Source organism: Blennius ocellaris, assembly GCF_963422515.1.
Source record: "Blennius ocellaris genome assembly, chromosome: 1".
Classification (NCBI taxonomy): Eukaryota; Metazoa; Chordata; class Actinopteri; order Blenniiformes; family Blenniidae; genus Blennius; species Blennius ocellaris.
This window is the reverse complement of record NC_137650.1, coordinates 31,188,915-31,212,895: the sequence shown is the minus strand read 5'-3', so window position 1 is coordinate 31,212,895 and position 23,981 is coordinate 31,188,915. Positions and strand designations below refer to the sequence as shown.

At 40.3% G+C, this 23,981-nt stretch overlaps 1 protein-coding gene across 1 annotated transcript in view; it reads left to right on the top strand.

The window, feature by feature from the left end:
- iqgap1 (IQ motif containing GTPase activating protein 1) overlaps positions 1-23,692 on the top strand; it is a 51,326-nt gene extending 27,634 nt beyond the window's left edge. Inside the window, exons 10-37 of the mRNA XM_080495848.1 lie at positions 821-978; positions 1,062-1,146; positions 1,218-1,381; positions 1,934-2,094; positions 2,182-2,306; positions 3,380-3,543; positions 7,489-7,579; positions 7,672-7,839; positions 8,347-8,489; positions 8,865-9,035; positions 9,141-9,224; positions 9,954-10,025; positions 10,348-10,417; positions 10,503-10,867; positions 11,710-11,873; positions 11,973-12,197; positions 13,142-13,282; positions 13,384-13,468; positions 14,936-15,168; positions 15,330-15,462; positions 17,044-17,146; positions 17,425-17,560; positions 17,666-17,753; positions 18,819-19,028; positions 19,121-19,287; positions 20,132-20,254; positions 22,327-22,435; positions 22,529-23,692. Of these exons, the coding sequence (XP_080351974.1) occupies positions 821-978; positions 1,062-1,146; positions 1,218-1,381; positions 1,934-2,094; positions 2,182-2,306; positions 3,380-3,543; positions 7,489-7,579; positions 7,672-7,839; positions 8,347-8,489; positions 8,865-9,035; positions 9,141-9,224; positions 9,954-10,025; positions 10,348-10,417; positions 10,503-10,867; positions 11,710-11,873; positions 11,973-12,197; positions 13,142-13,282; positions 13,384-13,468; positions 14,936-15,168; positions 15,330-15,462; positions 17,044-17,146; positions 17,425-17,560; positions 17,666-17,753; positions 18,819-19,028; positions 19,121-19,287; positions 20,132-20,254; positions 22,327-22,435; positions 22,529-22,642 (4,052 nt within the window). The 3' untranslated portion in view covers positions 22,643-23,692. The remainder of the gene's footprint in view (positions 1-820; positions 979-1,061; positions 1,147-1,217; positions 1,382-1,933; positions 2,095-2,181; positions 2,307-3,379; positions 3,544-7,488; positions 7,580-7,671; positions 7,840-8,346; positions 8,490-8,864; positions 9,036-9,140; positions 9,225-9,953; positions 10,026-10,347; positions 10,418-10,502; positions 10,868-11,709; positions 11,874-11,972; positions 12,198-13,141; positions 13,283-13,383; positions 13,469-14,935; positions 15,169-15,329; positions 15,463-17,043; positions 17,147-17,424; positions 17,561-17,665; positions 17,754-18,818; positions 19,029-19,120; positions 19,288-20,131; positions 20,255-22,326; positions 22,436-22,528) is intronic.
- Positions 23,693-23,981: the final 289 nt, after the last annotated feature.

The window sequence follows — 23,981 nt, the reverse complement described above, 5'->3', positions numbered from 1 at the left end:
CTCAAATAACCCTGATCTTAGACTAACTTGAAAACATGTCATTGCTGTAAAACTGTGATGGTTTCATTGTGGATAGCTGGTTTCTGTCCCCAGAAGGAAGACAAGTCGTCATGACATAAATGTCTGCATAGATTAACGTTGTACAAACATGTACACACACACATTGTGTTCTTTGTACTTGAACGACAGGTTAAATTCACGGTTTTGCTCTTTGTACCTGATGAAAGAATTAGGCAGTTTTACTCGTTATACTTATAAAAGCAGCTAAATTCCAAGTATTATTTACGGGGTTTTAATTTCCTTGTACGCCTACGAAGGAATGGGAGCAGAGACTTTGACTCGAGGCCCAGAAAGGGTAAAAGTCATAGTACAGGAGGTTTTACCTCCTGATGGCCTTCTGGCAAGATTAATGCTAATGGTAAAGCTTCATAATTGGTTTTATGCTTTATTGTGTTTATTTTATTAATTTATTTCTTTGTAAAGCTTTTCTCTATTTCTTTAATTTCTTTGTAAAGCACTGTGAATTGCCCTGTGTTTGAATGTTGATCTACAAACACATTTGCCTGGCCTTGCCTGACAGAAACTTGTCATGTTGCAGACTTCACTTTTTGCTAAGCCATTTCTACTACTTTGCCGTATTGTAATCGTAAAACTTTTTTTTCTTTTTTTAAAAAAAATCTGTATATATTTCTAAACATTTTTCTTGGGGAAATTTCCTTTAGGCCCATGCAATGATCCCCTGTAATGTGTGTAAACACATTTTGACATTTTCACCCATGTAACAGGGATAAACACACATGATCTTCTTTTTTTCTTTCAGTGAGCAACGCGCTGAGTGCCGCTGAGAACGCTCTGCTGAGTGGCGATGAGGATAAGTTGTACGAAGCGCTGAAGGCCCTGGGCATCCAAAATCTCCAGCCTCAAAACAAAAGCTGGTATCTCAAACAGCTGCAGGGTGACCGCGAGAACAAAGAGCAGGTAGGCACAGCTTTCATTTGTATGGACGATTGATTATATTTAGCCAAGAAATTGTGACATCCCTGCTCGTCCGCCTTTTGTAGGTGTCTCCAGGAGAAGCGCTGACCAAAGACGAGCTGCAGGGCGGCGTGGACTTGGCCAACGGGATAGCAGAAGGCTATCTAAAGAGTAAGCTCCGCTGGCCTTTTCGTTCTTCCTTCCATTTTGCCCTCTTAACTTAATCCTCACTTCTTGTGTAGTGCTGAAAGCTGTCGAACGCATCAACGCCGCCATCAGAGCCGGCGTGCCCGAGAAGACGGTGCAGGAGCTGATGAACCCTGACGCCCAGCTGCCCGAGGTCTACCCCAGTGCTGCGGACCTCTACCAGAGAGAGCTCTCCAGCCTGCAGCAGCAAAGCCAGGAGGTACCACCAAGAAATATGCACTCTTAGCTTAAAATACCACATGTTGAGCTCACAGCTGCAACATCAACAGCATGGAAACATGTCAACATGTGGCTTTTGAAAAGAGAATAAAGGTACTAGATGACCTGAAAATGAAAACCTACTTCTCATGACTCAAAAATAGAGATGGTCTTGTGGGTTATATAGTTTATTTTTATTTTGGTAGTAATCCAGTAAACACCATACACCCCCAGGTTTATTTTTTAACTTGTAATACTCTTTAAGATTTATCGGCATACGTCAAATGCCTTGACTTTTGTCACATACATTTTTAACTTTCTGTCATAAGTCCGAGAAAATGAATGTCTAATCCAACAAAAAAATACTTGGGAATGCATTCTATGCAAATTATTTTTAGAACGCATGGTCTCAATGTATTCGTTGTCATTTTGATAAGACAGACATGTCGCAGATTATGAATTAAATCACTTAATCTCTTCGACATTCACCTTTGTGTCGTTATTCTTTATGGGTAGTTTGACATGTGAAACAATATGACCTCTGCCTACGCAGGGCTCCTTGTCCCACCCTGAGCTGCTGGTTGCCGTGGAGATGCTGTCCGCTGTGGTGCTGATGAATCAGGCCATGGATGTAGGAGACCGAGCTGCCCTCTGGAGACAGCTGTCCAGTGCCGTCACCGGTCTCAGTAACGTGGAGGACGAGTACGCACAGAGGTAAGCATCCCACAGCGAGGGGAGCCCGAAGGGCGTTTTCCATTAGGCAGGATGTTGAAGTCGTGCCTAACCAGCGTGTTTCTTCAGGTACATGGACGAGCTGATGCGTCTTAAGGCGGCCGCCCGGGAGGACGGCGGCGACTATCTGACGTGGAACGACATTCAGGCTTGTATCGATCAAGTCAACCTGGCTGTGCAGGAGGAGCATGAACGTAAGTGCCGCCATCCGTCAATCTCTGATACTGAGATAGGATTGCAAAAGGTCTTGCCCAGCTGATGTCGGGTGAAAGGAAGCCTGAAGCCTGAACTGTTTACAAGTCTAACAGAAGACAGGAAAACAAACACACACACACACACACACACCAGTGAAACAAACGCCCCCGCTGCCAATTTGCAGTAACCAGAGACGAGAGAGAAACTGTGTTGCGACAGCAAGTGAATAGAGAGAATCAGTGAACAAAAGGTAGATATAGAAGGCTACGAATGCACTTGAGTGTGTTAGTTCTTGGCCACATAACACTATAGCTGAATTATTAGGTGGCAAAGTCATTAAGTTATGATAAAAATCTCTAATATCTCATTTAAGTTATAACAGTCATGTATTACTGAAAAATGTGTCAACTCCAAGTGGTATTTTACAGGAGAATACAACAATAGCTTATTTAAAAAACAAAAATAATTTCTTGAGTGTAAATTCAAAACTGATGATTGCATTTTTCCCATTCTAGTTGAAACGTCTCGTTTTTTCCAAGTTTTACCTTTATTGTTGTAATATCCAAAATAGACGGACATTTCCTTTTGCTAATCTTTTTCGTGGTCCAAGTATGCCACAGAGTAATACGTAATATAATGACTACTTGGCAAATCACACAAATTAAATTATCTCAGTGCAACAGATCATGAACATAATTTATGTAGGAAACTCTCAAAGTTTATTAATTTATTAGACAAATCAAAACAAAATGTGCATTTTCTCCATTTAGCTCTGGTTGTGCGACGTTACCACTTCTTGATAGAGATTACATGTGGGAATGGGTGATATGTTCCTAGATTGTATATATTGTATGGTTATGTCAGGATTAGTAACATCTTAGAGCTGACTTTTTCTGATTTAAGTATGTATTGTGATTCCTCAGATTAATTTTAAGTGTTTACCTTGTTAATGAAACTTCATCTCTGTAGTACTGTTAGAATATTGATATCAAAATCCTCATAATCTTATTTTTCATCCTCCTGGGTTATCTTGTGATCAGTAGACTGATGTTGTGTTGATGTCTGTGTGTAGGAATTGCCGCTATCGGTCTGATCAATGAGGCCCTGGACGAAGGAGACCCCATGAAGACTCTGGCTACGCTTCAGAACCCCTCGGCCAAGCTGACCGACGTGGATCCGTCTGTTGCCCAGCACTACCACGACAAGCTCCTGGAAGCACGCAGAGAGAAGGCTCATGTAAGACACAAACTCGTGTTTCTCGCTGCTGCTAATATTCAGGTCTATATTCATCCGAAGATAAACTACGAGGTGTAGAATGAGCACTCGCTGAGAGCCTTGTGTGGGAATTTGCTTTTCCACTCGCACGTGATAATCCTGCGGTCAATATGCAAACACTTTATGCAAACACGGTCCGACTGCAGCTACTTGAAGGTGCTTTTTCACAGCAGCTCACACACATTATGATAATCAGGTGACCGGGTGATATATGCAAATGTAGTTTGAAACGTCCGATGAATGAACTCATGTCACAGTTGCTGTAATAGAGTTGCAGCTATGTTCAATAATTTTCAGAATGATCCTCAAAAGTAGTTGTATAATAGCAGGTATATACAGCAAACCCGCTAAAATACACCACCTCTATCCACTCAAAATGTAAAGATATGCATCTGTATAGTTTAGAATTTTGATGAATACAGGAAAGGTAGCCAACTCTTACACAGTGGTTTTTTAAGGTCCACTGAAATGAAACGTATGATATTTTATTTTGCATATTTTTCAATTTCTTTTAAAAAGACTACAAAGTTGCTATCATTCAAAATCGTTCTTTTGTTTCTGTCTGCGATTGTTTGGCTTCACTGTAACGTTTTTTGCAAACGAGACACCATGTTGCTGGGGGATCCACAGCCAACCACGGGTTTAGACTCCAGCATGTCTCTGAGGGGTTGTGAAGCACGTCAGTGCGACAGATGTCTCCATGTGACTCAGGCTTTTCAGTCCTCTTCGACTCGAGCAGACGCTGATGTCATGATGCGATCATCTTTTCTTCCCGCTTGCTTCCTGTCATTTTTCTGAGTTGAACATGTGAACGTCTGAGCTTCTCGTTCTGTCTTTTAGCCCTTCACGTGTTGTCACGCTGTCTTAATGTTTTTACATCGTTTTTCCTCTTCAGTTTAAGTCAGATGGAATGGACACACACTGTAAAGAGGCAGCGGTCGCCGGCTGTTGTCTTTCTTTGCCAATTTGCCTGTGTTATCAGTACTTGAGGGACATGAGCTCATAAATGTCTTTCTTGTGTGCATTTATAGGGCATCATTTGCGAATCATGCAATGGGAAAACTGCCTTTTTTTTAAGCTTCGAAGATGAATGAGTTGCAGGTTAGAGAGCGAGGTCTGGTTGTGGCAATAGTTCATGTGAAAGTGTAAGCCTTCAGTTTAGAGGTTTGTTGCTCACGTTCATGTTTTTTTTTTATTTTTTTAACTCATTGCAGGGTATCTATTTCTGTACCAAGTCTGTTTTTATCCAGTGAATAGACCTTTTTTCTTAAAAAAAAAAAATCATATTTAGAGGAAAGGCATTCTCAAATCCATCCTTTTTGGGTTCCATTTTTAAAAGCAAACAAAAGTAAAAACAGCAGCCTGTTTTTCCTGCTCATTTCACAGGCATAGGAAATGACAAGCCCCAGCCACTTGCTTCCATAAAAGGGCAGAAAAGCTGACCACTGTGGAAAAACAAAAAAAAATGGGTGAGACCTTTGGGCACACCGTCGTCTGGTTGCAGGCCGATGGAGGGGGCTGATTGGAGGTGATGAGCAAAAGGCAGGAAGTGGTTGGAGGAGTGTGAACTTCCTGTAAGGTTACAAAGGGTTGATGCAGTCGAGGTATTCCCCAGCTGAAAGAGGGGGCTCGGCGGTGCTTTAAACGTGTTTGGAGGTGGAGGGAGACGGCCTGCACGGTTTCGGCGAAGTCAAACCTGTAGCTGTCGCCAGGTGATTCGAGGACACAGGGATTTTTTCGGAACGAAGCTGTGGTGGCGTTATTAACTTGGCAGTAGTAGAGCAGTTAGTCACATCGACCACGAGCCAGGCGCTGACTTTCACTGTGGGCTAAACGCTGTGCCTAGAAAAATAGCAGGAAGTCCTGCCCAGACTCCACTGACTAACAAGCTAAATATTGTCCTCCGTGCCTTTCAGATGATTATCACTTGACTTTGTGGCTGCAACAATCACTGCTGGAGCTGTGTAGAGTCATGTGCTGCTTTCTGTACATTTTTGTGTGTGTGTGTGTGTTTCCACCATGTAGAGACATGTATGAACGGCCTCTTGGTTTCTAAACAAATTGCACCGTGAAATTCAGAAGAAGCACAGATCCCTGTTGAGAAAAGAAATGCGTCATAAGAAAATAGAAATTGACCTTATCTTTATTTTGAAATTTATTTTATATTTGAAATTTCAGAACGTTTCTCTTGCCATGTTGTAATTATTAAGTTATCGAAAAATATATCTTAGTCTCAATACATTTTACAAGCCAGATCCAGGTTTTGTTTTTTTTTAAATGAGTATATAAAATACTATGACTGATTTTCTTATTCCATCCTTGAGGTATCGCACCCCCAGGTTATGTCGTGACCTTGAGTTTAAGGAACCTCCGTTTGAATCCCAGTTGCAGTACAAGAAGTGAAAACTAGCCAAGTGTATAAGTTGCTGTGGTCACCCTTGTAAAATGTGTGTAAAAATGTTTCAATTTAAACTAATTTAAGAAGACCTGGTTGCCCATACCATGATTGCGATTTAAACTTTTGGATTCTGCCTAATCGTTAAAACAAAAAAACAACAACCCCCCCCCCCCCAAAAAAAAAAAAACAAGATACAAATACACAAGTAGAATTTGTTTCCCACCTCGGTTTCTAAGGAAGTAAGAAAAAACAGATAAGTTGACGGAGATAATTGTGTCTCCCTTAACCACCTGATGCCCTGAACTTTTGATTCCTCTTTTACTGCAATTTGTCGCAATATCTAACGTACTTCTACAAACTGCATCTTAATTCTGTCCTCCAGTTCCCTGTCAGCTCTGCGCACCACACCCTGTCTAACACCTCCTGCCAGCTTGACTCATCAGCCACAAACACCCCTTATACTGCACCAAATGCAAATATATAAACACCAATCAGCACCTTAAGGTTTTATTTACTATATAGACTTGAGCCTGCTGGAGTCCTGCATGTATGCAGCTGCAGATTTCAGACCAGCTTGCCCTCCTCTTGCATAACAACTTGTCAAGATCGAGTATCAGTTTTTACCCGCCCACCTCTTTCACACACACACACCTACATGTACATGTGCACGCCTCCCTTGCAGCACAGCATGAAGGGGCGGGAAATGAGCTGCCTGTTTTACCAGACTCCAGAGACCAGCAGCAGAAGCAACAAGTAGCTGCCTCACAGGTTGTGCAGAGGCAGAGGGCGCCACCTGGAGGCTTCGCTGCATCATTGCAGTTACGAGCCGAGCAGGGTTGTTTTAATCTCGATCGTGAAGGAAGAGCCGATTCTCTGCTTCAGCACACCTGGTTGTAATGAGTGGTGTGTCTTCAAAGCATTCATCATAGATCGGTGGGATTAAGATTATATTAAGCATGCAGGGCAGTGGTGCTGTACGAAGATCATAATGAAAACCAATGGGATTGTCTTTGGTCTGCCCACTTCTGGGGTCGCTTCAGTGGATCACATGATTGACTTCAGTTTTATGCAGCAGTGACTCTGACACACAGTCTAATTTCATGGCAAATAATAATATTTTTGTATCCAAGTTTGAGGTTATTTGTGATATCATTAATGAGTCAGTCCTATCAATTTTTTTTTTACTTTGATACATTTACTATTCACCCCTCAACACTTTTAAATTGCTTTGTACCTGAATGATGCTTTATTAGACACAGTTTGTTTATCTTTGGGATTTTAACTTTAAGGGGAATATAAAGTTTCAAACATTAATTTGCTAAGCCAATTTTGATCGTCACATGAACATTAGCAAAGAAATGTCTTGTTTCTTTTCTTTTCTCTTGAGTATTTAGTGTTTGTGCCCTAATTTCCCTTCACAAGGGGGTGTTTGTGGTATAAATCTATGAGAGTGATTGTTTTGGTGTGGTTTTGATTCTCAACATGCTTTTTTTTTTTATCAATCTCAGGAGACACAGGACCCCTCTGCTGTGCTGTGGCTGGATGAGATCCAAGATGCCATTTTAAAGGCAAACCAAGACACCAAAGAGGCTTTATTGTGTACGTTTGCAGACATTTCTGTCACATATTTTCTGAGTTGCATCCACACATATGTCATAGGAGTCTAAATTGAATTGTATTTGTGTTTGCAGTCTCGCAGTCCATCCAGGGTATCAACGAGGCAGTGGACACCGGGGATGAAGCTCAGACTCTGGCTGCTTTGCGTAATCCTGGAGCAGGCCTGTACGGTGTCACCTCCGAGTGTGCACAGACGTACCAGGACAACATGTCCAAGATTAAAGATGAGAAGAAGAAAGATGGTGAGGAGACAAATAAAAACAACCAAAAACAGAATGATGAGGCACTTTTAATGAATAAATCTTGACCTGAGATAAATAAACAAACATTTATCTAGCTTCCAAATTGCAGTGCTTTTTGGACCCAATTTTAACGAACTCTGCATTTTTTTTCTTTTTCTTTTTTAACAAAATTTTTACTTGATTTTTGCACTTGATCAAATTGAATTATGAATTATGTGAATTATGATCCCTTGTCTTCACAGTTTCCGGCAACAGTGCTACATCAGATTAGCCAAATGTTTTAACATGCAGAGCGCATTTTTTTATTTTTTATTTTTTTGGCACAAAACCAAGACATAAATGTACAATTGGTTTAATAAGTAGGTAAATGTATGGTTGTATTTTCTTTTTTTTCCCCCAATGGGATTCTTATGAGTTACTACCTGCTAAGAATTTGTTCTTAAAATATTGCTATTTACTGAAAGACGCTGGATTGTCATGTCACTTACTGTCACCCTGCTTGCTCAGGCGACAATGGCAGCGAGTGGGTGAAACACTGGGTGAAGGGAGGACACGACTACTACTTCAACCTGAATACGAAGGATGGCACCTGGGTGGAGCCGGAGAACTTTGTGCAAAACAACACGCAGCTCAACAAAGACGACATTCAGGTTGGAGCATCGCCAGCTTTTTTATATCCTTGATATCTCATTATCTGCATACGATTGTTGACTCCCTGTGCAATAAAATAGAAAAAAATATTGCATCGACCCTGTTTTCTCAGACATTTGATAGTATCCTGAAATTGCTTGTAGTAGGACTTAAATATACATTGTTAAACATAAATAATAGAATAATGGAAAAAAGCTGGAATTTTCACTCTTTATTTTAATGTGCTATATATGTTTCTGTGTAACTATGAAGATTTGTATATTGACATGATTATGTTCAGTAACTGCTATAGTTTGAGGATTGAATGCTTTCCTTGATTTGCTGCCTGTTAATCACATTTTGAAAATTAATATCAATCAATCAATCCCTGTCAGGGCGTGGTTTCCGGGGTAACCACAGCCTACAATCGAGAACAGCTGTGGTTGGCTAACGAGGCGCTGATCACCAAGCTACAAGCCCGTTGCCGTGGCTACCTGGTGAGGAAAGGCCTAAAGGAGCGGATGGACTTCCTGCAGTCTCAAGATCCCGCTGTTAGAAACATACAAGTGAGATAGTCATCCTTACACACATCGTAACTATCCACGTCGAAACAAAAACATCAGCCCAGTTTGAAGTTTATTGTCTTATTTGATCAACTTTTTCCCCCTCAGGCCCACTGGAAAGGCTACAAGCAGAGGAAGAAGTTCAAGGACCGCAAGCAGTATCTTAAAGACCACTCTGATGAGGCTGTCAAGGTAGATTTATCCTGCAAATCTTATCAGATAAAGATTAGGCAACATTGGTGCAGCATTGTAGGAGCTAACTGTGCAGTTCCTCTTGTACAGATTCTGAAAATGGTCGATGGCTCACACACCCAGGATACAAGGCAGTTTTCGAGGCTTAGATAGATTTAGACAAAAATAAAAAGCATTAATACTGTCATGAAAACAGATATTATTAATTTCTTGGTCCTCGATAGAATACAGTGACATTGTGGAGCCGTGTTTTACAGTCAGTGAGGAAATTAATTTGATATTATATACAATGAAAATAAAAGTCCTGTATAGTTTGATTCTTTTGAGAAAGATAACTACAAAAGTTATCTGTGACTACTAAATTTGCAGCATTTTACTCTCATATGAAGTGAATAAGAGCATATTTTATATCCTACAAGTTGAAAATTGAATTCCTTTTTTTAGACCTGGACTTTTGGAAAATCAAAATGAAAAATCAAAATTATTTCAAAGTTACAATGTGATTAAATGGACGCAAGTTTAAAAAAAAACAATCCACTTGGAAAGTATTACGATGTGGCCCAGCTGGGATTGACTGATATCATAGTTTAGTACCCTGTTAAAAAAAACAAGACGCAACCTTAGAATGTTCATTCTCTTTAAAATAATGTTTTTTTCCCCCTTTACATATCAAGCAAAGCTACAAATGTTTCCCAGAGGCGTCTTTTGATTTGTGCGCGTCTTCCTCAGATCCAGGCCATGGTTCGGATGCATCAAGCCCGAAAGAAGTACCGGGATCGTCTGAAGTACTTTAAAGATCATGTGAGTATCTAAACAAATTAGCCATTGATTCAATTTTGGACAATTTCAATTAACTGACAGCAGGCATTGTACATTTCCCGTCTTAATGATTGGTTTGAAAAGTCAACAGATTGTTTGCTCCTTAATGAAAGCTTTAATCAAGTTTCCCGGACGTCAGTTTGCCTCCATGCAGACGTTGACATTTACACCTGCCCCTCTGGGACAGACGTCTCCATTTGACATATGTTGGGTTGTTTTCTCTGTAGATTCCTGTGGTGGTGTTTGTAATGAGGGCTATTGATCATCTGGTGATGGCTGTTTTTTTTTTTTTTTTTTATTACAGATCAACGACATCGTGAAGATTCAGGCTTTCATTAGAGCCAACAAGGCCAGGGATGACTACAAGACGCTGAGTGAGTAGGACCGGAATTAGGACCAAAAACATAATTCCCTGATTTTTAGTGCAGGTGTAACTTGACTCCTCCAATGTTTTCACAGTCAATGCCGACGACCCTCCCATGGCAGTGGTGAGGAAGTTTGTCCACCTGCTGGACCACAGCGATCAGGACTTCCAGGAGGAGCTGGAACTGATGCGCCTCCGCGAAGAGGTGGTGACCAACATCCGCTCCAACCAGCAGCTGGAGAACGACCTGAACCTGATGGACATCAAGATCGGCCTGCTGGTGAAGAACAAGATCACGCTGCAGGAGGTGGTGTCTCACAGCAAGAAGCTGACCAAGAAGAACAAGGGCCAGCTGTCCGACATGATGATGATGAACAAGCAGCGGGGCGGCCTGAAGGCCCTCAGCAAGGAGAAGAGGATCAAACTGGAAGCCTACCAGTACTTATTTTACCTGTTACAGGTAACGACATGACAATGACACTTTGTCATAGCTTCACTCAGAACGTTTTATTCAGGACCTCATGAAGGCGGGTATAAACAGTGCAATAGTAATTTATTACAGTTACTAGTTTCATCATTTGAAACATAGTGGGGCTACTTTACCAGTTAAAGCAAAGACAAATAAACTACAGCTGCTTAAAAGTGGTTTAAACTATTTCGAGGTCACAGTTTCTGTCATTGCCAACAGAATATATTGTCCATTGTTTCATATAGTTAAATGTGTGGGACTGAAGCTAGTCAGTGGATTATATATTTTTTAGATCAACAGTGATGGGTACCATTGTGGTATTCTCACTTCGTGAAATTAATTATTCACTACCTCGTTCAGTCTGTCCGATTTACTCATTAGATTCAATTGAAGTTACAATATCATACAATAATTTTTTTAGTTCGCTGGCGTAAGAGGCTCTATAGTTTAATGGTTAGCTCTTGAGACAAACAGATTTACTAACTAGTGACAAAGAAAAGCACCAACATAACACAATACAGATAAAATAGCAACATGCACACATTCTTATACAGCTGCTTTTATTATAATTAGCTATTTTTTTAGCATTTAAGATTCAGGCTCATGTTAAGGTTCCTTATAGTGGAACATCTTTAATGCCTCCAGTAAACAGGCGTTAAGTTATACAGCTGATCTTCATTGGAAAGTTTTGGATATTGCTAATGTGAACAGCAATAATCAGAATCAGCCTTTAATAACTGGTACTGAGGTACCTGATGTGGCATAAATCATTAATGTGAATAGGTTTTGAGGCCTAAATGCATCTATTAACACAATGCGTTTCTTCTCATTAGACCAACCCCACATATCTCGCCAAGCTGATCTTCCAGATGCCTCAGAATAAATCCACAAAGTTCATGGACTCCGTCATCTTCACGCTGTACAACTACGCCTCAAACCAGAGGGAGGAGTACCTGCTGCTCAAGCTCTTTAAAACCGCTCTGCAGGAGGAAATCAAGTGAGAATCCCCGCAAAACCAAATGACGCATTAAAATGGTTTGACTGCTCGACAGATGAAGCCTAACAACCCCCCCCCCCTCCCGACCACTGTCTGCAGGTCCAAAGTGGACCAGATGAAGGAGGTCGTCACAGGAAACCCCACAGTCATCAAGATGGTGGTGAGTTTCCACCGAGGTGCGCGTGGACAGAACGCGCTGCGGCAGATCCTGGCGCCAGTCGTCAAGGAGATCATGGACGACAAAGCGCTAAACATCAAGACGGATCCGGTGGACATCTACAAGAGCTGGGTGAACCAGATGGAGACGCAGACCGGAGAGGCAAGGTAAAGGCCTGTGATGAGGCTGCAGCTTGTGCTGTGACGGGGTGTATGGCTTTGTTCTCCAACATTTGAAGGAGGGCACTCCTGATCCAGCACATTTTACATGTATAAATGCTACAATACACCCGGATCTAATGAATGTGGCATTATGACGGTCTGCTGGAAGCCTGTTAGGCAGACACTCATTACTCTCAGGCATGTCACTTTAGACTGTGGCCCGCTGGGATCAAGAGTGTTACAAGTGTTAGACCTGGTCTCACTGGTGTTTAGTTAAATTAATCATGCAGCACATCCCAACAGCAATGACTGGTCATAAGTACTTATTTTATTATGATTAAATCCTGACCGCACAATACTGTAATCACATTTTTTTTCCTAGTTTTTTTTTCTTCGTTTATTGATTTGATCATGTTTGACAGGGACTATGGCTGCATTTTACGCAAAAGTCTGCTAAAGAAACGTAGAATTCTTATTTTTGAATGTCAAACAAAGAAAAATTGTGAAAAACTTTATTTCAGTTTTAATCGTGCAATTTCTACTTTTCCTCTCTACGGTTGAAGATTTATCTCCAAAGGCAAAATAGGATTAAAAAAAAATGCACCTGGGGAACAAAAACTTTTCAAGCATTTGAACTGTAATTGAAATTAATCAACTGATAAGGCTAAATTCCATCACCAATACATATTACACTCACGCTGTGCCACAATTTAATTGGGAAACTTTTTTCAAGAAAGACAAGGCAGAAATACATGTAAATATTGCAATATTAATATGTAAAATTGGATCAAAACGATAGGTTTGTTTACTTAAACACATTGTTTTTACTCTGGCTTCCATGCTTGCCAGGTTAATTGGCGACTCCAAATATAGTGCCTTCAACAGTGATTGTGTGTCCCTTTGAGTTTGTGATTTTAACAAATCTGCAAATTTTGTTTTCTTGTAAACAGCAAGTTGCCGTACGACGTGACTCCTGAGCAGGCGATGGCTCACGAGGAGGTGAGGACGAGGCTGGAGGCCTCCATCAAGAACATGAAGACGATCACCGACAAATTTCTCTCTGCCATCATCGTGTCAGTGGACAAAATACCGTACGTTCGAACTGCGCGCTCTGAACTCGGCTCCTGTTGCTTCCCTCCCGGCCCCGTCGTCGTAGCCTCACTGTGTCTCTGTTCGTCTTGTTCTGTGTCAGATACGGGATGAGATTCATCTCCAAAGTGCTCAAGGATACGCTTCACGAGAAGTTTCCGGATGCCACTGAGGATGAGCTGCTCAAGGTTTGTGATTTGTCAGCTCCATGTCAGAGACGCTGTGATTCCGCTCGTTGTTAACAAATCGATTCACCCCAATCACAAAGAATACGTAGTTTTACTGGAATCTATTTGGTTTTGTTTGATGTATTCGGCTTGAGATTTTTGGCTCATTAAAATTGACCAAACCAAACAACGCAAAATCATAAGAAAACCTACTTCTTTCTCGATAGTAATACACAGCTTGCCTTCAAATTTTGACTGTCAAAACTGAGTGAACAGAACCATAAACAAGTGCTTGACGTGCATAGCATCTCCTCCTTGATCCTCCTCATTCAACTGCTGTGCCTTCTTACATCTTCTTGCTTCTGCCTTCACTGTTTGTTACACATATCTTTCCTTTTCTTTTCCCTCTGCTTTTGCTCTTCTCTTTCCATCTCGCCAATCAGTTCCAGCCTCTCTTTGCGAGTTACGGGTCTCCTTCTCTCTGTCTGCTGACATCAAGGTGAGCCGCGCCGCTCTCCTGGCTCTCCTCTGCTCAAGCCGTTTTCAGGCACTTGGCAATTTTCTTCCTCATTTCCAGAGTGCATGTGAATCATTTATGTCGTGATTAATCCAAACCATCTTATAAAGGAAACATACAAACGAGGACAACAGTCCTGAAAAAAATGTCTTTATCAAAACTTAGCAAAGTTACGTTTTCCCACGTTTTAAATTAATTTAACAACATTGCATCTGCTGTATCTGTATTTATAACTGGAACTACAGCGCATTCTCAACTAAGTGCGTAAGATGTCTATAATGTATTTCCATTAACGGTGTTAATGTTGCTTTGCTCACTGTCTCTTCACCTGCACATGAGGTTTCAAGCTCTATCTTTGTTTCCTGATCACATTTGGAATTCATTCGAACACTTGATTGTAGTATTTATTGCTTTGTAGGTTTCTCTTTTTAACGTCAGGATTAACGTACTTTACTGAGGTACTTTGGACAAGACCAGTCAAACGCTTTTTTTCATCCGTAAAGTTGCAGTTGTTTTCTTAAATGATCCTCTTATAAGAGACTCCTAACCACCTTATATCTCTAGAAAAAATTTTTTTTCTTTTTTTTCCTTTAAAAAAAAAATAGAAAAGCTTTCAACTTGAAAATATTTTACTTTGTGGGATTCTGGCCTAAATGTGTTTCTGCACTAAATGTTAAACAAGGCAACAATGTAACATATAACTTTCCTGTTCAGTTGATTTAAACTCAGATCTCGGCTAAGATGGTGCCAAGTTTCTTAAAGCAATGGTGTGAGGAAGAGATCAGATAGTCTATTAAAGTTGCAGGATTTACACAAAAATATTAAAAAAGATACTATTTAAGTGCAGGTGTCACAGTTGTTCATTTAAGACCAACAAATCCCTGTTTGTTGGGGTTCCTCCTCAGAAAAGCTCAGAAAGTGTTCATATCTTGTGGTTTAATTGTGTGAGTTCTTTAATTCCGATCTTTCAGATTATTGGGAACCTTTTGTATTATCGCTATATGAACCCGGCCATCGTGGCGCCTGATGCCTTCGACATCATCGATGTCTCCGCTGGCGGCCAGCTGACCACCGAGCAGCGACGGAACCTGGGCTCCATCGCCAAGATGCTGCAACACGCCGCCTCCAACAAGATGTTTCTGGGAGACAACGCCCACCTCAACCCCATCAATGAATATCTCAGCGCCTCCCACCAAAAGTTCAGGTCTGAAATGTTCAGTTGATGCAGATGTGATTGATCAATCTTTTTTTTTAATATGTTTGACAATAGTTGTATTGTAGCAGTCATCAACTTTGTCATTTTTGTCTCTTGTTTTTCTTTAAGGCTCTTTTTCTTGACTGATTTCATTGTTTTCTCTCCATCAGACGCTTTTTCCTGGCAGCATGCGACGTTCCTTCACTGGAAGATAAGTTCAACGTGGATCAGTACTCCGACTTGGTCACAGTCACCAAACCTGTCATCTACATCTCAATTGGAGAGATGATCAACACTCACACAGTAAGATTCAGTCTTTCTTCTTCTTCTTCTTTTTTTTTTTAGATATACTTTTACCCTCAAATCTCACTACAAGTATCTAACATATAGTATAGCTAGAAACACAATACAGCGAAGATTAAAATGAGTCAGGGAATGGCATTTGTTGAGGGACGCAAAGAAAATGCTCCTCGATTCATACTGCCACACGGCTGAATCCATTGAGACTTTGGGGGTGTCAACCAGTGAACACATCATTGATTAAATCCGCAGAAGTCACCAAAATAGAAAGATTTCTAGCCATATGGCACATTTGAACTGCTTCCTTTTAGAAAAACAAAAAAAGAAAAATATTTATGTGGTTTCAGATTTGTAAAGCTTATTGAAATAAGATCAGCTGTAAAGTCGTCAGTCAAGAAGCAAACTCCAGATGTTTGTAACTGGATTCTTGGGTTTGACAGTGGTTTCATTGTTTCTGTGGGAATAGTGACAATGTTGAATAGTAGCTTGGTCTATAACAGGGTTTAGCAACCTGCAGCTCTGGAGCCACACGTGTCTCTTGAGCTCCTCTGGAGTGGCTCCCTGAAGCTAGTAAACAGTTTTTAAATTATATTTATATATTTGTTTTATTTGCATTACACACTGGTTTTCAAAACTGTTCTCATTTTAAGACTAAAATTAGCTAAATAAGGTAAAACAGCCACAACAAATGGCTTCGCTAAAGTTTTGAACAAAAATAAACTAAAACGATAAACATTACGAGTACAACTTTTTTTTATTTGACAAAAAAAAAGGGAAAAGTGAGGAAAAAACTGAAAAATTCTAAGTCAAGTCAGCTGTATTTATTGAGCACTTTAAAATAAATGGCAGAAGTGAAAGTGTCTTACACCTAATACTAACAATAAGCAATAAAACAATCAATGCAGTAAATACAGGAAAACAAACAATAAAATTGGCAACAATAAAAGCAGATGCAGAGTCTCAAACATGGTTAAAAGCTGTGGAATAAAAGTGGGTCTTCGGATTGGTTTTAAAAGTGGACAGTGAATGGGATTGTCCTGACGAGCAGTGGTGTCCGTAGCGATGTTCCAGAAGAATGGAAAAAAAAATGTATAAAGAAAAAAAAGGGGGGAAATGAAAAAAAAACCTCTTATAGCTCTAACATTGTGAAGCACACAGTGGCTCTAAACAATACGATGGCTAAAGTGGGAAATCCATTAAAAAAGGTCTAAAAAGGGCCAGAAAAGCTAAAGATATTGTGTCTGTCACTACATGAATGCAACTCTAGTTTAGGTATGTAAAGCATTTTTTCTTTTCTTTAAAAAAAAAAAAAAATGTCCACTTCATTTTGATGATTCACATGTTTTACATCTCCAGGCAAGTTTTATTTCATGGAATATCCTGAAAATGGCTCTCATGGTCATAAAGGTTGCAGACCCCTGGTCTATAGGACATTTGAGTATTCATGGGTTAACTGAGGAGACAAACCTATTTGATCCATTCCTATGGTTCAACATCAGAACACACCACAAACAAATGTTTTTTTTTGAGAGATTTTTGCCGGCTACAATCTGAATAACCTGATGTGGACTTCTGTCTCGTCAGCTGCTGCTGGACCATCAGGATGCCATTGCCCCCGAGCACAATGACCCCATCCACGAGCTGCTGGAGGACCTGGGTGAGGTTCCCACCGTGGAGTCCCTCATTGGTGAGTATATTGGAACAGGGGGGAGTCGGCGGTGTAGTCAGTGCAAGTCCAATGAAACTAACATGAGCAACACGATGAGCTTTAAAAGAAAGCCAGGTGGTTATAAAATCAAGAAGTAGCCATCAATTACTTTTCTTTCGTAGTTTATCTTTGAAGGGCTAATCTTGCAGTCCTAACATGCTGTTATCATAAGTCTCCAGTCTGAAGATTTATCTCGTCACGTTTCGTCACCTAAAATACTCCCGATTTCATCTCGTCCCCCCCCCCATCTCACGCAGGTGAAAATCCTCTTCCTGCTGACGACCCGAACAAAGAGCTGATGGGGAAGACCGAAGTTTCACTCACACTCGCAAACAAGTTTGACGTCCCCGGCGAGGCCAATGCTGAAATGGATGCCAGAACGCTTCTTCTCAAGTGAGTTCACTCGCTCAGAACCAGGCCCCAGAGCGATTTGGTGGCGTGGTCACTTCAGAAATGACTTGAGGTTTCTTATATTTCATGGGTCCTTTGTTTCTCCAGCACCAAGAGGCTCATTGTGGATGTGATTCGGTTCCAGCCCGGAGAGACTCTGACTGAGATCCTGGATTCAACAGCCAGCACAGAACAGGTCAGATATGAAGAGCGAACTACAGATATTGTTAAAGTTATTGTAAAACAAAACGGACTCTGTTTATACACTGAACATCAATCCACAGGTAGCTGTAGTTACTGTAAACAATCCAGAATCCCACGAGAAGATCGGCGGCCTTTCTTAATGCCTACGCTGCATATTTGATCTGAGTGGAAAACTACTGGATTACCTTGTGGCAAAAAAACAAAAACAGGAACTCGCTTATTAGACACAACACAAGACAAAAGAGAACTGTTTTGTGGATGACGGCCTGCACTCTGAATTGCACTCACTGCCTCTTAGGCAACGTCCTCTTTCCAACAAGAACTGCTGAGTTTTTAGGAAATGGGATTTTTAAGTAATGCCACAAAATAGACCAGATTGCTGCTGTCTTTTGTGTGAATCACAAACATGTTTATCTTAGTTTTTCCACTAAGATAATTGAAATGATTAGGAAAAAAAAAATATATATATATAATAGCTATTTAAATATTTAGGAAAACATATTAAATGAATGGTTTAATAGATTGAATGGTTTTTATTATGTTAATGTTTATGCAATGAATAAGTTTAAGGCCAAGAATGAAGTTTTAGCACTTACTCACCTCAATCCCAACCCTATTGACTTACTTTTTATTGTTTTTTAATAAGCATTAATTAACTTTAGAATTAATTCACACAATATTGCAGCAACACATCTTTTCATCCAGAAAAATAAATACATTGAAAATACGTAGCATTAGCGAGCATGGTCTTTCTAGTCTTTTTTTTTTTTCTGCATGTATAAAACTCCACAAACAACTTCTTCATAGTTCCCAGGTAAATATGATGACATCTATAAGGAGCACTCGCATCGAATCACGAGCCCATCACAAACCAGTCAACCATTAACATGGACAACACTTCCACTGCACTTCTTTGACTGTTACATGTATTTTCACCCGCTCAAAATTTGATTCCTAAATTTGTTGACGACACTGGACTTCAGTCACGTGATAGACACGCGTCTTAACGGCACATGATCCGCTGATTTTTAAATCCATTATCTGTGGTTGGGTTCAGGAAGCGGAATACCAGCGTGCCATGCAGAGGAGGGCCATCAGGGACGCTAAAACTCCCGAGAAGATGAAGCAGGTCAAACCAGTGGTGGACGACAGCCTGACTCTGCAGGGCAAGAAAGACAAGATCAAGAGCAACCTGCAGCGGCTGGCGGAGCTGGGAAAGGTTCACCCAGAGAACCGCTATCAGGACCTCATCAATGACATTTCCAAGGTAAAAAAAAAAAAAAAAAGGAAATGATAATAAAGAAACTGATGAGATCCCGTGGGCATGTTTTAGTACATTCGCCTGTCTGTTTGCTACAGGACATCAGAAACCAGAGACGGTATCGGCAGCGTAGGAAAGCCGAGCTGGTGAGACTGCAGCAGACCAACACTGCCCTGAACTCGAAGGCCAAGTTTTACAGCGAGCAGTCGGAATATTACAATCGGTATATCAAGTCCTGCATGGAGGGCCTCAACAGAAAGGCCAAGTGAGTATCCTTCTATAACCATCATCGCAATTAAGTTAAGGAGTGCAAACATTGTATTAAAACTCCAGATTAATGACCTCTATCATGTTTTAATATCTATTTGTCTGTCTGTCGAAACCTGAGATGTGAACGGTCTACTGCTCATGATGCACAGTTAGAGACGGCCACCATCTCACCAGATTTTCCTCTTTGAGACACATGATTTGCAATAACTTTCTGCAGTCCTGCAGGTTTTTGCTGTGTCCCTGCCTTAACACACCTCTTCATAATGAATGGCTCATTAACAGGATTATCAGGCTTTCTGGTGATGACACAATCATTAGAGCACTTGAAAACAAACAGGGTAGTCATCCTGCAGGAGCAAGACTGGACACTTTTTTTTCCACCCCCCACACTTGCAAATGTGCTCTGCAACTGATTTGAAAAAATTAGAAAATGCTTTGTTCTTCTTTGCAGTTGTTCACAACATTCACATCTGAACTGCTGCCAGAAGCCCAGTATACAGGCAGTGGTTCATATCGGGTCAATTGACAAAACTTATTGAGGGCGGCTGTTGCCTGGTTAGAAAGATCCTCCTGCTCTACGGATGTAGTGAAGTTTTTCTTTACTTTTGGATCATATACACCAACAAAACAACTTCAAGTCAATAACAGCAACCTTATAAACTTTGCCACGAAGGCCAAATAATTCAAAGCATAATGAACAAGTTGCTTTTCCTCTCAATGCAGAACATATAATGAATGCTTTTTTCAGTAAAGGCAAGAGCAGAAATATTTTACATGAAATACTGAATGATGCGGTCAAGATGACCAGATGCAACAATCCTCTGTCTTTCTCTCCACAGGTTGTCAAAGAAACCGGGCGACAACAAGGCCAAGAAGAGTAAACAAGTTTCACAGAAATACACAGCCTCTCGCCTCCATGAAAAGGGTGTGCTTATCTCCATAGACGATCTGCAGCCCAATCAGTGAGTTCTGCTTTCGATCAGAAGCGGTTATATTTTCTTTGATGCAAGCCCAAGCTTCATAGTTTGCGTCTGTCCGGCTTTGAATATCGATTAAAGATTCATGTTCTCCAGCATGCATGCAGAATTTATATTCTGATAGGAGTCTTTTCGAGACAAAAACTCTCTGAATACTTTATATCTCTACACCCTGCTGTAACAAAACTAAACGTACTCATAACTTCATGCTTCACAATAATCTCAATCAAATGTCCTAAATATCATTTCACCTTTGACTTTTTTCCATTTGTTTGCTGTGTTCAATTGATTCCTTGTCATTTATAAGTAATCTGGTCTGGAATTTTCTCCAACTTATGGTGCAGTTCTAAAGACAGATTTGTTATTGGTGCATACCAAATGCTATTATGGTTTATAATATGCACCAGAATTATATGCTATTCTAGATCCACCCCTGAGATTATTACCTTAATTACATAGACATTTTTACCAACCATGACAAGTCAGAAATTCCTCCTGCATTTCTCTGTTGAACACATTGAAGAATAAACTGCAGCCGTTCTGATGCTTGTCATATTTTCTATATCGCTCTGTATTCTAAATAGTTTAGATGTTTATGCTGCCTCATTCTGCTTTGGGTGTGGCTTGAATGGCCAGACATTCAATATTCACATGACCTCAGTTGCCCCTACCATACGGATTCACCCTGTGCAACATCAGAATGACTTGATGCTCTCTTCATGTCTTGCGTCAACTACTGCAACTCCCAATGTGGCAAGTTCCCGCGTACGCACAGCTCTGCAGATGATTCAGACATCGCCGCATGATTGGTCTTCAACCTGCAGGAAATGGCTCACGCTAACCACATATCCCTCCAGAGGCTCAGAGGTGTATGCAAGAAATGCTCATTTTCTGCACTCACTTTTAACAGCTCCCCTCATTCCAACACTTCATTATCACTCAGCTCACTCTGACAGTAGAAGCTTTTCCACCGCTGTGTAGCTTCACCTGTGTAGTTCCCCCCGACGGTGGAAACGGCTATAAATCTCTGTGAAGCCTGATGAGTCTTTTGTTTTTAATTTATAAGAGGAGACAAAAGGCTCAGTTCTTTCATCAACACCGGTGCACTCAATGAATATAGATGATGCACTCTGCACATTGCCTCTGTGCACAGTCAGCCACTCTGTCAGATCAGATTCTGCTCCAGCCTCTGCCATGATGTGTTCACACTTAAAATGAATGTTAAAATAAACACCCATGGGATTGCTGCATTAGTTGCTGCAGTTTATTTGTGGAAGTGTGAACATTGGGTCTTGTTACTCTTGGAAGTGAAGTCTGGTGCAGTTCACTTAAAGTCCGACTGGAGTGTGAATGCAGCACAGACCAAACTCGGGAAGTGACGGACTTTAGAAGTGCCATTTATTGTAATTGACATTCAAGCTATAGTAATTCCTGATGCTGTTTTTGCACATTTTATAGGCTGTTGGAAAGTTGTTGTTTTTTCTTCTTAAAATTGCACAACAATGATCCAACATGCATTGTGTTGCAGCGTCCTCCATCCCCCTCATGGGGTCATGGGCACTGTCATGCATGGTTTGCAAACCTACAGAACTAAGTCTTTGAGAGCAATATGCTCATGGCAGGGTCACCCAAGGTGGACAGGAGTTAAGTGAAGACTTAGACTAAGACGTTTCAAAAGCGCCTTTAGGGTGGATCCTCGTGTTGCATTTATTGTAGCACAGAGCTTTGTTGTTGAAGTTATGTTTATATGACATTGATGTACGTTTTAACAGATGTCTATCATATTATTATTACCCGTTTAGATTCAGCATTGAAATACCAGTTTAAGTGCTTAATGACTTTTACTAGAGTGCTAACTTTTCTATATACTTTCTTGAGCTTTGGTCAAGTCCAGCTAACTGCTCAACAAGGTGAACACAACTTTACTTGGACTGCTCCCCTATGTCGCTTTGAATAAAAGCAAGAAAACCAAACTTTCCAAGTTTAAGCACAGACTGAACTCATCTGCTGTGTATTTCTCCTCTTTCATTCTCCCCTTTAACGCTTTGTCTTCACAGGTTCAAGAACGTTATCTTTGAGATTTCCCCATCAGAGTCTGTTGGAGTGTTTGATGTGAAGGCCAAATTCATGGGTGTGCACTTGGAGACATTACCATTAGAATATCAGGTGTGATTTCTCTTTCTTATACATGTTGAAGTAGTTCTCCCGTAAAGCTGCTCAGTTTTTTAATTTAGCTTTCTCTGTTTTTTTGTCTCTCAGGATCTCCTCCAGCTGCAGTATGAAGGTGTGGCGGTGATGAAGCTCTTCGACAAAGCCACCGTCAATGTCAACCTGCTCATTTTTCTGCTCAACAAGAAATTCTATGGGAAATAGACAAAATCAACAAAGCAAAAAGGGCCACAGACACTGAATTAAAACCACAAAACCCCCATTGTAGGGTTGCTTCAGAAGCCTAACCCATCCCATCTCCTTCACATTCCCTACTGCACCTCAATGTGCCTATGCAAACCATCACCATATGTGCTTTATTCTTGATGGATCATTCCATTGTGCAAGTTTTTTTTACTGTCTTCTTGTTCCGTAAACTGCAGCTAGGTTGGAGGTTTAAGTATTGTTTTTTGCTTTTTAAATATTATGAATATCTTGTGCATGGGCTTCGATTAATTAAAAGTATGTGTTTTATGTAAAGATGGAGATTTCGTAGCTGTTTAGTTCATTTGCTCAACTGATTGACGGAAGCCTGTTAGCCGTCTTTGTTTCAATCAATATGCTGGCATTTTAGCGTTTGGCTAGTCCAAAATTGGGCTTTATCTCATGCAATTTGTAAAAAATAACAAACAAATATTTCATTGAGGAAGAGAAATGATTACACCCCTTCTTTGCCATGTTTTTTTTTCTTCCCAATTTTGAAAACCATGTATTTAAAGTATTTTTTTTTGTCATTCTATGATCTGACCTGAATAAGAGGACTTTTAACATTAAAATTTGTTTAAGCATGACAGAAAGCGGTGTCAGAGAAGCATTGCACAGCAAAAAGCAGCGCTCATATTGAGCTGTTCATCACTTTCGAAGAACCTAATTTGATGTGTGAGTATGTCAGATTCAATTTGTCCAACTTGAATCCATTTTGTCTTGAATAAAGTTTCATAGGTATTTAATCTTCATGTTAGAATTGATTTTTTTTTCTCTCTTGGACCAGACAGTGCTGAATTTTACTGCCGCTCAGGTTCTGCTATCTCACCAGCAGAGCATTTCTGCTTCTAGCTCTGTGATGCTTCAGCTGGAGTGATGAGGCATCCACAAAGCTGGGCAAATATGTTCATTTATTGGTTTTCATCAGAGGACTTACTGGAATTTTTTTATTTTTAATTATTGTTAGTCTCTCATGGGGTGTTTGTTGTGTAAATAAAGATACAGATTGATTGTGGCTTTCCAAAATCAATAAAGTAAACAAAACATATTTGTTAATTTGTGAGGCCGGGTCAAATTTGGAAGTTATGTGTAAAGATAAGATTTTGAAAAAAAATTGAATTTCTTGTTGAAAATACTTAAAGAAAAAGTATATTTGATATGTTGAAGGTTGTGTTTCCAGGTTGTGCAGTCTTACAGTAACTAGTTTTTTTTTCCAGTAGATGTCACTCTAAACCCTCCTTGTCAGTGCATTGAAGTGGTAGGATTTATTTCATTAAGCCTAAAATTAAGATTCCATGCA